The following is a 15801-nucleotide window of genomic DNA, read 5'->3' as shown; positions in this document are numbered from 1 at the left end:
AGAGAGAGAGGAAGGGAAGCAGGCTCCCTGATGAGCAGAGAGCCCGACACAGGGCCTCAATCCCAGGACCCCGGGATCATGACCTGAGCTGAAAGCAGAGGCTTTAACCCACTGAGCCACCCAGGCACCCCTAAGGTTTTAAGTAATCTCTATACCCAACGTGGGGCTTGAAATCACAGCCCCGAGATCAAGAGCCACATGCTCTACCGATTGAGACAGCCAGGCACCCCCAGGTTGATATTTTTAAAAAATTCTTTAATGGGAAGGAAATAGAAAGTAATTTTCTGTTTTAAAAAACAGTGTGCCGAGAGCTATTTTCCACTGTGTTCCCGGAGCGTCTCTCTAGCCCCTGGTTCTGAGTTTTCCATGTTCTCCAATCAGACTGTGAGTGCCCGAGAGGTAGACTTGCCCCATTTGTTTTGGGGTCCCCAGCACCTGGGGCAGTGTCTGGCCCATAGAAGGTACTGGAAGGAATTGCTGACTCTTTCTGTAAAAGGCTGCAGCAGACACATGGGCTTAATGGGAGGGGCAAGAAATCCACACACTGCTGCTCCCCTTCAGATACCAAGGGCCACTCCAGCCGGGCTGCGGAGGGAGGCTCAGGGATGTCTCTGCTCCCCTCAGCTGTTCTAGGAATTCACCTCTCTGCATCTCGGCTCACCTGCCGCTCACCTTGCCCAGGATTAAGTGAAAGGCAGCAATCCAGCTTGGAGGAACAGATCAAGGGCAAGGTGGGGGCGGGGGCTGAATGAGGTCTGGGGCTGGGCTGGTCCCCAAGCAGCCCCAGACACCGGAAACAGGAAGTCTGATTTGAAACTGAGCAGCTGGAGGCGGAAGGTGCTTCAGCGGCCACCTTGAACAATTTATGATAGCCTGTTACAGTTCTTTGCCACCCACCTGCATGTTTTAAATCATTTAAGCTCTCTTTACACCAAATGCCTTTATAAGAAAACAGCTCTGTTAGAAACCTGCTGTGGACAAAGGGAAAAAGACAGACCGCGGTCATCCATTCTCCAGTTTTCACACTCCTGGTCCCAAACGGGCAAGATGCTGTCTCTGGGCCCTCTTCAGGATAGATTCAGCTCCTGGGAAGAGGATTCAGCAATGAGCGCACACACACACACACACACACACACACTCTCTTCCCCAGTCCCAGGCTAAGCCCTCTAGGGCCCCTGCACCCAGCCCTCACCTTTGCAAATCGTGTCTGTCCCGAGCTGTCCACCTAGGATCTTATTTTGCCTTTCCTGGTTTTTACAGTCTGGAACCCTGGCTGATACTGTTTTGTTTGGAATTTCTCCAAGAGCTGTTCGCCATCTGGGAAAATCATGTCACCACTAGCGATGCCACTGGTGGTATTTGAGTTGCTAATTCAACTCACCTTTCCCAGTCGGCATTTCAGAGCAGACACATGCGTGTCTGTGTCAACGGTGTTTTCTAGCAGAATCGTGCTCAGGCATTCAAGCACATTGAAATGAATGCTGTTTTATTATACACTCCTTTCCTTTTGCTTCTCTTCCTCCCCTTCCTCCTCCTTCTTCTACAGTTAGGCATTGTGTTCATTTAAAAAAAAAAATCCTGTGTATGGGTAGATTATTAAATTCAGGATAGCAAAAAGGGTCTCCTAAAATGCCTGTTATAAAGGGAAGTCGGTGGGATGGAAGGGCTGGGGAACCAGTGCTCTAATCCTGTTCCCAGCAATCTGTGATGCTTCTCCCATGCCAGAAGCCTGGATTCACGCTGTGATGCCGACCACAACCACAACAGGCACATAAAACTACGGCCGATGTCATTTGTCATTGTCGTCAGTGAACTTTCCCCTTCACATATGCTTTCTCCTTTAGCTTCGCCCTCACCACTCCTGTTTTGCTATTTGATATATGATGATACCTATCCTCACCTCCCTTTGCAGCTGTAATAAAAATCAATATGACAATAAAAAAGCACTAAATTTGTTTAATGAAAAAGAAACCTCTATAGATATGATATTAACCGCTCCTCTTGGAACGGGGCTTGGCTGTACGAGGGTCCAGGTTATAACGGGTGCATTTACCATGAAGGAGAAATCACTGGGTCCAGGCATCACAGAGGGGAGCCAGGCCCTCCAGCAGCCCTCCTGCCCCGGCACCCCAGTCCTGTTCCTCAGAATGCTCCGTCTCCCCAAGGCTGTCACATCAGAACTCATGCTTATTTCTGTATTCATGTATTATTTACATCTAGTAAAGTTCATGCATTTATAGAGTACAGTCAGATGAGTTGGAGTAATTGTATGCAGTCAAGTAGTTGCCATCACAATCTAGACGAGAAGACCCCTTCACCCTAAGAAATCCCTGTGTCCCCGTGTCCTCACCCCCTTACCCCCACCAGACTCAAGCAACCACTGGGTCGCTCTGTCACAGTTTTGCCTTTTCTAGAATTTCACATAAACGCTCTCACATAGTCCTCTGTGTTTGGCTTTTTTTATTTTTATTTTTTTCACTTTCACATAGTGTTTTTGAGATCCATCTGTGTTGTTCCATGAATCGCTCTCTTGTTCCTTTTTATTGCCTAGTATTCCACTGAATGTGTCCTGTGCAATTTGTTCATCCACTCACCAGCTGAATATTGGGTTGCTTCCAGTTTGGGATGATTATGAAGAAAGCTGCTGTGAACATTCACACACACATCTTTGTGTGGACACAGGTTTTCATTTCAGTTAGGTAAACATCAAGGAGTGGAATGGCTGGTCATATAGTCAATTCATGTCTACCTCTTTTTTTTTAAGATTTTATTTATTCACTTGAGAGAGAGAGAAAGAGAGCACGTGAAAGAGCACAAGCAGGGGGAGAGGCAAAGAGAGAGGGAGAACAGGCTCCCTACTGAGCAGGGAGCCTGATGTGGGACTTGATCCCAGGACCCTGGGATCATGACCTGAGCCGAAGGCAGACGCTTAATCATCTGAGCCACCCAGGTGCCCCAATTAATGTTTAGCTTAAAAGGATGCTGCCGTACTGTTTTCCAGAGAGGCTGCACCATTTTGCATCCCCACTCTCAAAGGGTGAGAGTTCTAGTGGCTCCACACTGTCATCAGCACTTGGTGCTGTCAGTGTAGGTTGCTGATTTATTTGTTTGTTTTAGCCCTTCTAATCACTGTGCTATTGGGTATCCTTGTGGTTTTACTTTGCATTTTCCGGATGACTAAAGATGCTTAGTATCTTTTCATTTGCTTACTAGCCATTTATTTGTATATCTTCAGTGGTGAACAATCTGGCCGAATCTTCTGCCTATTTTTGTACTGGATTGTTTGTTTTTTAAATTATTGAACTGTATGATGTTTTATTTTTAGTAGGCAAAATTTTCCCCATGGCCCAGTCTGAGGAATGAAAGTCTGATTTCTGCCTCAATTGCTCTATCTCATTCAGAGAGAGAGAGAAAAAAATAGTAAAAGGGTCATCGAAGTCATGCTGATCATCACAAAGTTACTTTTTTTTCCACTGTGCATTTTAAAACTAAAAAAGCACTTGGGATCTGAACCCCAAACATGGTTGACATGAATTCTACTTCTCTTTGTCAGGAACATAAACATGTCACAGTCCTGGTGTAAGTGAACACCCACACATAAACTGATTCCTGCTTTTCTTTTTCTGGCATCAACCAAAGTTAGGTAATCACAAACAGAGCTTGGAGAAACCTATTCCAGAGGTAAATCCCTTAGCTTCTTGATATTCTGGTGGACCACAGCTCTGAGTAAGAAAACCCTTACATTGGGAGATTTATGCTTTGGCTAAGATTCCTGGAGTTTCTGATGCTTACGTAAAGTCCTAAACATGCGAGGGGACCCTTACATACAGTTCATCCACACTTCTGTGATTCATCCAATTCCCTACCACGACGGATACAGAAGAAATGTAATAAGTTTGATTACTGAATGATACTTACCATCTGTAGACTGCTCACTATATGTCTGGCCCTCGGGACTTTGAGTCCATTGTCTAACTCAATCCTCACACAAACCGTGAGACATAGTGACTGGTATTATCCTTGCTTACAGGTGTGGAAGCCAAGGGTTACACAGAAGGTTACACAGACGGGCGGGCCCGTCTCTATTCCCCTCATTTGATTTGGAGAACTTGAAAGCGAACTCTTGTTTCCTAGACTCCTCGGCTGGGGGTCTGAATGTGAAAGAGGTCCTGCCAAAGAGATACCACCCCCCCTGCACAGTTAGGGAGCATTATGGGCTAAACTCTGTCCCCCACCCACTCAAAGACAAGTTGAGGGCCTCACCTCCAGTGCCTGCCAATATGCCCTTATTGGGAAATGAGGTCTTTGCAAATGCAATCAGGTTAACATGAGGTCACTGGGGGGCGGGGCCCAATCCAATATGACAGGTGTCCTGGTCAGAAGAGGAAAATGCCATGTGAAGACAAAGACACACAGGGAGACTCCACGAGACAAGAGAGACAGAGGCTGGAGTCAAGCATTTGTGAGCCAAGGAACACCAAGGATTGACAGCCACCACCAGAAGCTCGGAAGAGGCAAGGAGATGTTAACCCAGAGCTTCAGAGGGAGCAGCGCCCCACCAAATCCTTGACTTCAGACTCGAAACCTCCCCAACTGTGAGAGCATATGCATCTGATTTTAGGTCCCCTGGCTTGAGGTGCTTGGTTCTGGTGGCACAGGCAAACCAATACAAGAGGCTGGACACGAGGCAGAGGCTGCTGGTGGCGAGTTCAGGGGGATGTGAGCGGTCGTGGGGGCCGACTCTGCACTCACTGAGGTGGCAGCTTCATGGCTGGAGGCAATTACAGCAGTGCCCTGGCTCTGGGTCTCATCTGGGGGGGTCGGTTGTGAAGCCTATGGTTCAGGAGTGGCCCCCAGACCCCACTTCCCTAACCCTTCCCTTTGTAAGTGCTCCATTTCTGGTATGACATTTGTTTCTGTCTATTTCCTGTACTGACTTCCCAGAGAAGATTCTCATCTGGCAATTGGGGCGAGCTCTAATAGACAGCTGGAGCGATCGAGGACTCCAAGCCCGCCCTGGACCCCCGCTCTCTTCCCTCTGCCTTCTGGATCAGGCATTCTCCTGTCCTCCAAGGGCCTGCATTTCTTTGGCAGAGCTGACATCCTCCCAGTTCGGTTGGCAATCTGTGCTAGATTGTCCCACTGCCAACGTGTTGACTCTGAGAACTGCATTTCCCAAGATCCCCTTCCTGGTATGGTTCTGAGTTCGATTTGGGCCAAAACTGAAGTTCTGCTAGACCCGAGAGGCAGAAGCAAAGCAAAAACCCTGAAGGTCACCACTGGTTAGAGAATGGGACAGGCCGCGGACACACCAGTGTCTCTCAAAATTCTCCCTCCAAATGCCCAGAACCACTGCCAGACCACTGCCAGATGCCAAAGCGTGACCTCCCAGAGCAGTAGCCACAGCCCCTTGGTTAGTCCTTAGGATAGCAAATCCCTTCTCTGAACATCGCATTTTCCCTGTCCCAGGGGCACCCTATTTTCGGGCTCCGTTCTTTTCCTCTGGGGATTATGGTGTAATTGGGTAGATGTAGTTCCAAGTCTTCATCTTTCTCCTGTCTGCCTGACATGATTAACATAGCTCAGCCTATTTTGAGGTTGGGTGCCAGGTTAGGACAAACAGGGATTTAAGGATCATCGCTGGCAGCAGGAGCCCCTGGGGACAGTTATAGGGCTCACTGATACATATTGTACATCTCGAAATGCCAAAAACCAGGGCTGTTCATCCTGTCTTGATAGGTTCCCTTTTTCTTAGGGGATGAAGGTTGTTATGGTGATGGACTGCGTAGAGAAGGGTAGGGTTTGAGTTTTATATAGGTAGAGTAGGGTTTGGGTTTTATATGATCGTTTACAGGGAAGGCCACAACTTGTAGGAACCACTAGTAAAGTTTTCTTCCTTGCTTGAGACCTGTTCCCTTGATTAACGCTGTGGACCACCACCAGCGAGGGGCGTGGGGTTTTCTACGATTCCCAGAGCCGGCTTGGGTCTTATCTTCTTGGCATTGCCCAAAGACCCGTGGGGAGTCATCGCTACCAAAGAGAGCAGGGAACAGCCAGGGAAGATGACCGACCCCGCGGTTGGGAATGGATATGCTTTATTGGTCATTTTTCCGCCCACTGATTTGTGCTCTAAAATTTGGACATTTTAGTGTGAAGTGTGTGGCTGAGCTTCAAAACCAGTCCACAACTCTTTGATGGGTACAAACTGCTTTCACTGGCAAAAAAGACACAGAGCCTGGCTGGAGAAATCACTTGTCAGACATGGGTAATCTGTCCCTAAGGCCCCTCCTGGATGGTAGGAATCCTTGTCTCCTACGCCAGGCAACACTGCATTTGCTCACATACTGGACAGTCCCAGGGAAACCCTCTTTGAAGCTATCACAACACTTCTGTCTCCACCGGAAATCTCGGGGCCACCCAGCCCTCCTCTCACCTTTGGCTTGTGAGGCTCCAGGACAGAGCCTCTCTCTACAAGCTCCAGGAAGCCCCAGGCTCGCTTTACACTCGCTGCTCTTGACAGCAGGCGTTATCCTTGCAGATGGAGGCTGTAATTATACCAATCAATCTGCCGGATAGACCTGAGTATCCCCGTGATTAATGGGAGAGATTCACTCAAAACACAAGATGTCTCATTTTCTAGTTGGGAGTACAAGCAAAATACTGGGGAAACGTAGCCTCAGCCACTCCAGCTGAAATGTCTCAGCAGGTTCCTCTGACTCCCTGGGCGATTGGAAGCAGCAGGGGTGTCTCCTTAGAAACTAAAATCATATGCAGGATGGGGGCGGGGGGAGGTGGTACAGGTCCCAGGTGGCTTTCAAGTCGGTTTTTCGATGATCTAATTTCAAAAGTGCTTTTAGGTAAGTTCACAGTAGAAAAGTAGAAAATTATATTTTAAAAATACGACTGAAATTCATCCATAATCCCACCGGCTACAGGTAACCCTCCTTGGCATGTGTAAGTAGTTGCTTCCTTCGTTTCTCAGTGCGTATACGTAATAATAGCTCACATGAATTACTCTGCTGTTTAATTTTTCTCCCCTTAGTTTACCCAGATTATTAACTATTCCCAGTCAACACGAATGGATCATTAGCTCTGTCTCGGGACCCATCTGCTGTGCTGTACTGGTATGATCTCATTTAGTCTTCTCAAGTAGATAGGGAAGGAAAAATAGTTCGATCTCTTCCATCGTACAGATGAGAAAACTGAGGCACGGAAGTTTTAAAAGGCTTTCCCAGCGTCATGGGCTACCTACACGGTGGAGTTCAAATGCAAATCCTGGTAGCCCTGCCCTCAGCCCGTGCTTGGTTGCCTTGATGCCATGCTCCCGGCTTCTGGGTGAGCTCCCCAACCAGGGAACTGTCCATCTTTGGTAAGTGCCCAGTCCTTCCCAGCACACTGTGCTGGCCTGGCCCAAGGCTTTCAGTGCAAACTTTTTGCGAGCACCTGTAATGCGTACAAAGTGAACACACACAGGGTACTGTCCTCAAGATTCTCAAAACGTAGTGAGGACACAGACACCAGTTCCTCGAAGTGTGCAGAACCAGGGGGTTGGTGGAAGGACCTCGAGGAGGGCCCTCCTGCTATCGGGGTGACTCTGGAAGCAGGTCAGCAGACCAGCTTTATGACCCGGAAGGGGTAGCACCTGGAAGGGACACTTGCTCTAAATGGTTGTGGATCCTCCTGAGGTCGACCTGGGCCAGACGGCAGCAGTGCTGGGAGTCAGGGGCTGGAAGAGCCTGGGCTGGAGGAGGTACGATTATTGCCATGGTGCCTGGGAGCAGAAGGGGACCAGTGAGACAGAAGACTCTGTGCTCACTGCCCCTCAGGAGGGAGACATTCCTGGGAGTGGGATAAGCCTGGGCAGAATGCAGAGCCCCAGAAGGACAGGAGGACACCCTGCCCCCAGCCTGGAAGGCCGAGTTTTCAGTGAAAGGGATGCTCAGGCCAGCCAATACCACGCTGCCAGCCTTGGCTGGTCGGCCACTAATCCTTAGAGCTCACCACTGAGGGACACCCCAGCGCAGGCTGGACTGCCACCCCTTCGTCTCCCCACCTTCATCTGTCCTACCTTGCTGATGAGAGGAAAGGGGAGATGTTGAAATGCTGGGAAGAGCCAAAAGCAGCCGGCCAAGGTAGGAGGTTGGGAGGGGTGCTTCGATCTGAAAAAAAAAAAAAAAAAAAAAAAAAAAAAAAGTATATTATTCTCATTAGTGCACGTTTCTTGAAAATTGAGACTGTCCCCTCTGGTGACTAGGCTGTGCCCTTCTGTTGCAAGAGAAGGTGTCAGTGTCTTGGAAGCACACACTGGCGACGTTTTTCTGCTCATAATACTTATGGCCACAGCTGGGTGCATGCATTTCCTCCGGGCAGGTGCAGGGCCAGAGCTCCCAGCATGCTCTCTCCCTGAATCCACACAGCATGTGGCAGGTTCTAGGATCTCTCTTGAGGTACAGATGAGGGCTGAGGACGGGACCCTTGGAGAAGCCAGGGCCATGCCCAGGGCCACATCGCCACCAAGAGGCAGAGGCCAATTTTAAGCTCAGAGTCCCCTAATCACATATCACTGGTTCAGCCATGTTGTGACTGTGTCCCTTTGTGACACTTGGAGCTCCCTCTGGACTGAAAACCATACATTTAAGTCTTCTGGGCTCAGTCACTGTGTTCAGGCAAAGTGTTCCTGGGCCCGAGGGGGAAGCAGCTGTCGGAGTGTTGGCGCAGGCAGGTTCTGTCTGTATCCCCACAGAGCCCGGGTGCTTGGCTTCTGCCCCCCGGGCTCCAAGGGGACTCCAAGGGGAATGCCGGGGGTGGGGGCTTTGCTGCTGACCCCTGTATCTGCAGCTACTAGAGCAGCACCTGCCAGCACCCAGGGTGCACCCTGGTCCAGATGGAGGCTGTCTCAGCTGTGAATGCCCATGGATGAGTGGCCCATGGGAGTGGATGGGGGAGAGTCAGAACCAAGATTAAGGGAGGGACTGATCACTGAGGCCTTGTGGAAGGTTTTTAAGGGCTTTGGGTGTTGTGTGGGTGAGCTGGGGAGCCTTTGGAGGATTTTGGCTCATTTTTTTACTTAATCTGGAAAACTTTACTCTGGTTGCTGAGTAGAGAACAGAATTGGGAGCAGGGGCAAAAGCAAAGGGTCAGAAGTGAGGGCATCAGAAGCGGGGGGGGGGGTCTGTGGTCAGGGTCTGTCTTTGCAGCCCCCACTCTGCCCCACAAGTGTCCATCATTAACAGAATGACCAGGGAGTCAGCATTGTCTACTCTGTTGGCTCCCCTCTGGCACTAGACCGAAGAGTAGATTCTATTTGTTATTACCTGGAGCTCTCCACTCCAGCACCTGCTCATGGCGGGTCCAGATGATTTGTCCTTGATCCACAGAAGTCCCACTGATCTCAGAACGACTGGGAAACCCAGATCCTTTGAGGCAACCCGGGGTGGGGGGAGGACGGGATAAACGTGATATCTGATGTGATGCTCCTACCATGTAAAAAGGCTTAAAACATATTGCATCCAGTTCATCACTCAAGGCCCTGGCTAGAAGAGAACCCAGCCCTGTGTTTCAAGAGACTTCAGCGAAGGGGCTATGACAGAGTCCACACAGATTTAGGAAACCCAGAGACCAACCACAATGGGGGAAGGAGGGGGTTTGTTCTGCGCTAACCCTGGACCAGACGGGCAAGGAGGAAAAGGTATTCAAGGAGCATTGAGAGAGCTGGAGCCATGAAAGAAGGGCCACCCTATAGAAGCTGTGGTCATGGGATCATGGCCAGGGCCAGAGCAGAGCCCAACAGAGAAGACCCTCTCTTGCTCTCCTCCTCCATCTAGATCTCTGCCAGGAGCTTGCATTGGCCACCTCAACCAGGGTCTGGAAGGTGAGGGAATCTCTGGTGATGTAGTCTTTGGGACCCACCTACTGGTACACACCAGGTAAGGCAAAGACGAGACGAGGGAAGATGCAAAGAGAGGATAATCAGCACCCCCAGAAATGTGCTAACCCTGGGGGAAATGAGCACTTAAAACCACATTGATTGTTCATTACTGCTTCCCATAGACCTGGGCTTAAGTTGCAGCTGGAGAAAATCAAGTTCTCTGGAAAGAACATCCTGGTAGGAATAGTGATTAGGTACTAAAAACAAGAGACTGAAATCCTGATTCTTGAGGGTTTTCCAAAACAGACTGAAACATCACTGGCTTCAAATGTCAGAGATCTTCCAGAAGGCAGAGGGATAGATGCAAGACCCTTGAAGTCTTTCCCAGCTCTAGTAGTAACATATATGACAGTGTTTTCCAAAATGGCCTACGGAACTTTGGTATAATGGAAACAGAAATCATTTCCAGGCAAACTACATACTAGTAGATAAACTTAGGCTACTATTATGTAATCCTTTTTAGGGCAGACACATCAGGGTAATTGAAATGGCATAGATGGCTCTTAAAGTCCTCGTAAATTCCAAATAATTAGAATACTCTGGGACCTAAGGGAATTCACTGTAAACTACAAATAAACACATTGCCTTCTTAATGTAAAATATTTTTTAAAAATTAATACTTTTGGGACGCCTGGGTGGCTCAGTTGGTTAAGCAGCTGCCTTCGGCCCAGGTCATGATCCCAGGGTCCTGGGATCGAGTCCCACATCAGGCTCCTTGCTCGGCAGGGAGCCTGCTTCTCCCTCTGCCTCTGCCTGACTCTCTGTCTGCCTGTGCTCGCTCGCTCTCTCTCCCTCTGTCTCTGACAAATAAATAAATAAATAAATCTTTTTAAAAAATTAAAATTAAAATTAATACTTTTAAAAATTTCTCTCCACCGACCCCCCCCAAAATCCAGGTTTCCACAGGAGAGCAGCTGGCCTTTTGAATTGAGCAGAATTTGCAACTGATTATAAAGTCAAAGATCAGTGCTTATCAAAAATCAAGTCAGCTTGGGAATGTATTTATTTTCCTGAGCTGTGTAGGTGGATTTTCTGATAATGTGCACTCACTCTGCATTTAGGAGACATTCTGCGTCAGAAAAGCACCCTACAATCCACCTTGCCTCCCAATACCCAGGCAAGGTTGGTGGCATTTTCCTCTTGGTCCTCCCTAGCTGCCCTTTGGGAAAAAGTCTGGGCCAAAAACTCTGGATTCACTACATCTATCCAGACATGGGAGCCTAGACCTTCAGTGAGGCCGAAAGGTTTCACTTGGCTGCACCATCTTGAGCCCCCTGTCTCCTCCCTGTGTCTCTACGGCTGCCTCATGGTGTCTTTTTCCCCCGTTTCTCCTCTAGTAGAGATTTTAAAAGAGCAGATTTCAAGTAGTAAGTGTTTGTACTCCTACTCCTTCTAAGGAGGAAGGACTTGGCACATCACTGTGTCAGCATCCTTTGTTTTGCAGAATCCAGAGAATGGGTAAAAAGGAAGGACTAAACATGAGATTTGAGTGAATAGATATTTAAGACTAAGGCAGAGTGGTTAGACTGATCTCTGTAATAGAGTCTGAGGAAAGGAGGAAGAGAAGAAGGTTGGAAAGGGAGACAGAGGGAGAGAGGGAAGAAGAGGGAGAGAAAATGAGACCAGATCCCAATGGTCTCCATCAAAAGAGGAGGTTTGGGGATCTGAGAGAGAAACCCAGAAGTATCTGGGGTAAGATTTCGAGGAATTTAGTAGGATGCTTTTCTATTGTTTTCAACTGTAGGCTTATCGTTTAATTAAATGCAACCCACCCCCTGACAGGGTCACATGGGGCTCTGGGTTTATATGGGTTTCATTTCTTGCCTGTCCTAGGGGAACTGGAAGTCTTCCAGGCTTTCTGATTCTTCTCCTCCCCACCTCGTCCAAGACTTGGCTCTGTCAGTCACCCTTTTCCCATCTTCTTTTTCTCCTTCTCCTTGAGTCCTTCCCCTCTGTCCATAAACACGCTCAGGTCTCCCCACCATTGAGAAAGCCTGGCTCTGAGAGGACTTCCTGTCTAGGCTTCCACCCTGCAATCGCCTTCCCTCTTCCTGGATTCCTCCGGCTTTAGGCTGCATCACCGGCTCTCCACAATCCCTTCCTGCCACATGCCAGGGCCTTGAGAACATTGGCAGTGGGACCCACCGGGACTTGTTCCTCTCCCCCACACCTCTGCTTCCAGGGCAATGCCTCCCTCTTCCTCCCACCCCTCAGCCTTTCCACTTCCGGTTCAGCTCCCATGGGCTCCTTTGGCTGAGCCAATCCCCACACCTCTCCGAAGGGATTGCAGTCGAATCGCTGGGGCCCATGCCTCCATTGCTTCTCTGCCCCCATTCCTTCACCGCTGCCCCTGGTCCTCCTCCAGGTCCCTCAGTCTCCCCATCAGACCCTTCACCTTTCTCACCCCTCCTGTGGGTTCTCCTTGACCCTTTCCACCCCACTCTCCTCCCCCACCTGCTGGCATTCTGTCCTCCCTGGCATCCTAGATACTACATCTCCGACACCCCCCAGCTGACCTTCCTCTTTGGAAGCCCCACTTTGATATCTTTTCCCCTAATTATAAATTCATCCCGAGTCTCAACACCCACCTCTCTGTTCTTGCTGCACATTACCACCCAGTAGGCACTTTATAGGGGTCCTGTATAGCTAAGAGCGAGTGTAGGTAACACTCTCCCTGTGTCTGATGAGTGGCCAGTCCTCAACTTTAGTGATTCTTCCAAAAACAAGAAGGCAGCGTGTTCTGGCTGACGGTGGATGCAGTCCTCCCGCGGATGGGTAGAGCTGTCTTTAGTTACTGTCAGGCCCCCGGAAATTTAAAAGGGAAAAAGCTATATCTGTAGATGTATATAACTGAGCAGCTGTGATTTCCACTACTTTTTCTTCCTTTCCTTTTTTTCGTGCCATTTTGTTTTTGTTTTTGTTTGTAGTTCTCTATAGCAAGAAAAAGGACGCAAAAGGAATTCCAGGCCTGTGTAGTCTTGTGTTAATGAGTTAAACCAAAGCATCTCATTCATTCATTCATTCAATAATATGAATGAATGAATAATATGAACAAATGTATTTCCTCTGTGCCCAACCATCTAAAAAAAAAAGCTAAAGAACTTTAGATGATCTTTAATGATTAAAGCTAAGAACTTTAGATGATCATCTCATTCAATCTATAAAATTACTCCAAGGGATAACCGCTAATATGGTCACTATTTCGTAAGTAAGAATTTTTTTTTTTTAAGAAGGCAAGGTAAACAAATAGCTTAAGTATTTTATTTGTTTGCAACTAAGCTTGTTAACACTATATAATGAAAATGTACAAAGAATAATGTTGCAGTTTTTGGTTAGATTTAAGTCAAAGACATTCATTAATTAGAAATCTTCGAATATGAATATTCCAGAATTTCTCTAAGCCATCTGATCAGAACAACTGTCTCTGAATATTACCTTACTTTGGAAGGTACTGGCATACACTTGAATTAAATTCAGAATTTTTCAAAATAAGCCCTAATTAATAAAACTATTCTATATTCAAACTAAAACAATTTTAATAGAACTTTCCTTTCCAGAAACAATAATAAAGGAAACAAGGCATTTTGTAAAATGTGGTCCTGAACAAGTCACAGTAAAAAATAAATGTATACTTAACTTCCACCTCCTCAAAACAGAGGCTACTTTCTGTTCCACAGCCTTGGAACAAGGTGAAGAACAGTCTGTAAGCAACTTTGGGCAGGGGGTTGCCAAAACAAAGCTCAAGCAGTTGAACATGGTCACTTCTTAAAAAGAATCTGGGGGAGCCTGACCAAAGGATCCAAATTCTGTTTTTAATAACCTATAAAAGGCGAAGTGGCTCCTCCCAAGTAGCAGTGCCACCAGGGGCTGGCCTAGCCCCACGCTCACCTGTGTTGTGCTCCCGAGCAAACCCTGATGCTCCTGCTCCAGGGAGACTTTTTCTTTCTAGAGGTTCAGTGTCAAAACTGAACTTGGAGTGACTTGGAGTCACTCAAAACTGACTTGGAGTCAAAAGTATTTTTCAACACAGCTAGGCAGAGTCCATGTGTCAAACGGCCCGTCTCCAGTTTGTCCTAATTCCTCACCAAGCGTTTGTAGACCTAGGACCACAGACCTTTGCTATATCATCATAATCACATCTAATGTCCATCCTAACTTATGATTCATATTCTGTGCCTGGAAACAGTCCCTGTATTTAACAATAATACCTACAACATAAAACAATCCACCGTTACAACTTATATGGTCACAAAACATTAATGATCTTCTGTAGATCAAATGTTTTTAACCATAATTGTCGTGCATCAAATTCACAGCCAGAATCCCCAAGATCAAAAAAATTTGCACAATACAAATAATAACTTAAAATACACACACACACATATACACACACTCTCACACACACTTCTTACAGAACTGTGCTTGGGGAAACTCCATTTGCTGAGTGCCACTGAGGGCATATTTTGCTAAACTGCTGCTCCAGGTACTTTTGTTTGGAAAATCTATCACAGTAGGGCACAGCTGTTTCTTGGATGAGCAGAAAAGAAAGATATGCTTGTGGCAACCAGAAAGTTTTAAGGTCTTTCAAGTTGTATAAAATGGACCTGCAGAAACGTTTAAGTGTTCTCAGGATGCAAAGTTGGAGCTGAAATGTGATATCAAACCAGTTGCAAAAAGTGTACAGCAGCCATCTCTTGAGGTCAAACCTGGTACCAGATATGCAAGAAAGCTTCAGGACACATAGCTTGTTGGCCTTGTCCCATATCGTCGCATAATCTGATCATGTGTGAATTTCACAAAAGATTCATATTGTTCTGCTAGTTTGGTATTGAGGATTTGCTCATACTCCTCCCGAATTTTATCTTCATAGTCTTTTAAGAGACGCTCACATATTATTCCAACTTGTCGGAGGGTAAAGGTGGGCTGGTCCTTCTTCATCCAGGAGGAACCTGGAGAACTAGGTCCCGTGAGTGCTGAGGAATGAGGCTGACTTTCTGAAGTACAAGCTTCACTCTGGTTAAGAACTACTTCTAGGGCGCCTGGGTGGCTCAGTGGGTTAAGCCGCTGCCTTCGGCTCAGGTCATGATCTCAGAGTCCTGGGATCGAGTCCCACATCGGGCTCTCTGCTCAGCAGGGAGCCTGCTTCCCTCTCTCTCTCTCTCTCTCTCTCTGCCTGCCTCTCCGTCTACTTGTGATCTCTCTCTCTGTCAAATAAATAAATAAAATCTTAAAAAAAAAAAAAAAAGAACTACTTCTAAATGTCTCCACCTCTGATAACGACTATATTCTTGTTTATGTTCTGAAAAATTTGTTCCGGTGTTGGAAGGCGCCGCTCGCTGCCGGGTGGGGCGGGCTGCTGCAGAGTCGGCGGTGGGGTCTGCGTCTGGAAAAGCGGCGGCTCAGCGTCCGGGGGCCTGAGGCCCGGAGTGGGGCCAGGCAGAGGGGCGCAGCGCCGCAGCTTCGGGGAACCAGGACTCAGCAGCGCCGCCTCGAACTCCATGGGCCGCTTCAACGTCGCCCCGCACGCCATGCTGCTGACGGGCCAGGAACCAGGAGCGGACGCGGAGGCAACTGCGGCCCAACCTCCGGCTCCTCAGCGGAGCTCGCTCGTAAGTAAGAATTTTTAAAGAAATATTTACTGGGTCAGGTCCAATACACTATATGGGGGTGACACAGAAAAAAAAGAAATAACGTATTGTCCGGGCATCAACAAGCAGAGGATTGCAGAGGGATAGACAGATGCATAAACAAAAACATGCAATAAAGTATTACAGGAGCCGCCATGAGCAACTGTTAGGGTCCAGATGGGCACAAAGGAGGAATGGTCTCTTCTTGGGGTTATTCAGCTGGCTGTAAGTCCTGGGGATTTTGAA

General features: G+C 47.8%; 1 protein-coding gene across 1 annotated transcript; it reads right to left on the bottom strand.

The window, feature by feature from the left end:
• Positions 1-14495: 14495 nt before the first annotated feature.
• Positions 14496-15529, bottom strand: LOC125081392 (akirin-1-like). The gene is given in 3 exon segments (XM_047696004.1): positions 14496-14963; positions 15188-15224; positions 15227-15529. Coding segments are annotated over 3 exon segments (573 nt in total). The 5' UTR covers positions 15459-15529; the 3' UTR covers positions 14496-14659.
• Between the last annotated feature and the right edge of the window lie 272 nt (positions 15530-15801).

Source organism: Lutra lutra, chromosome 1 (assembly GCF_902655055.1).
Source record: "Lutra lutra chromosome 1, mLutLut1.2, whole genome shotgun sequence".
NCBI classification, from domain to species: Eukaryota; Metazoa; Chordata; class Mammalia; order Carnivora; family Mustelidae; genus Lutra; species Lutra lutra.
Note: the sequence above shows the minus strand (reverse complement) of the source record. Positions and strands in the feature narration are given on the sequence as shown.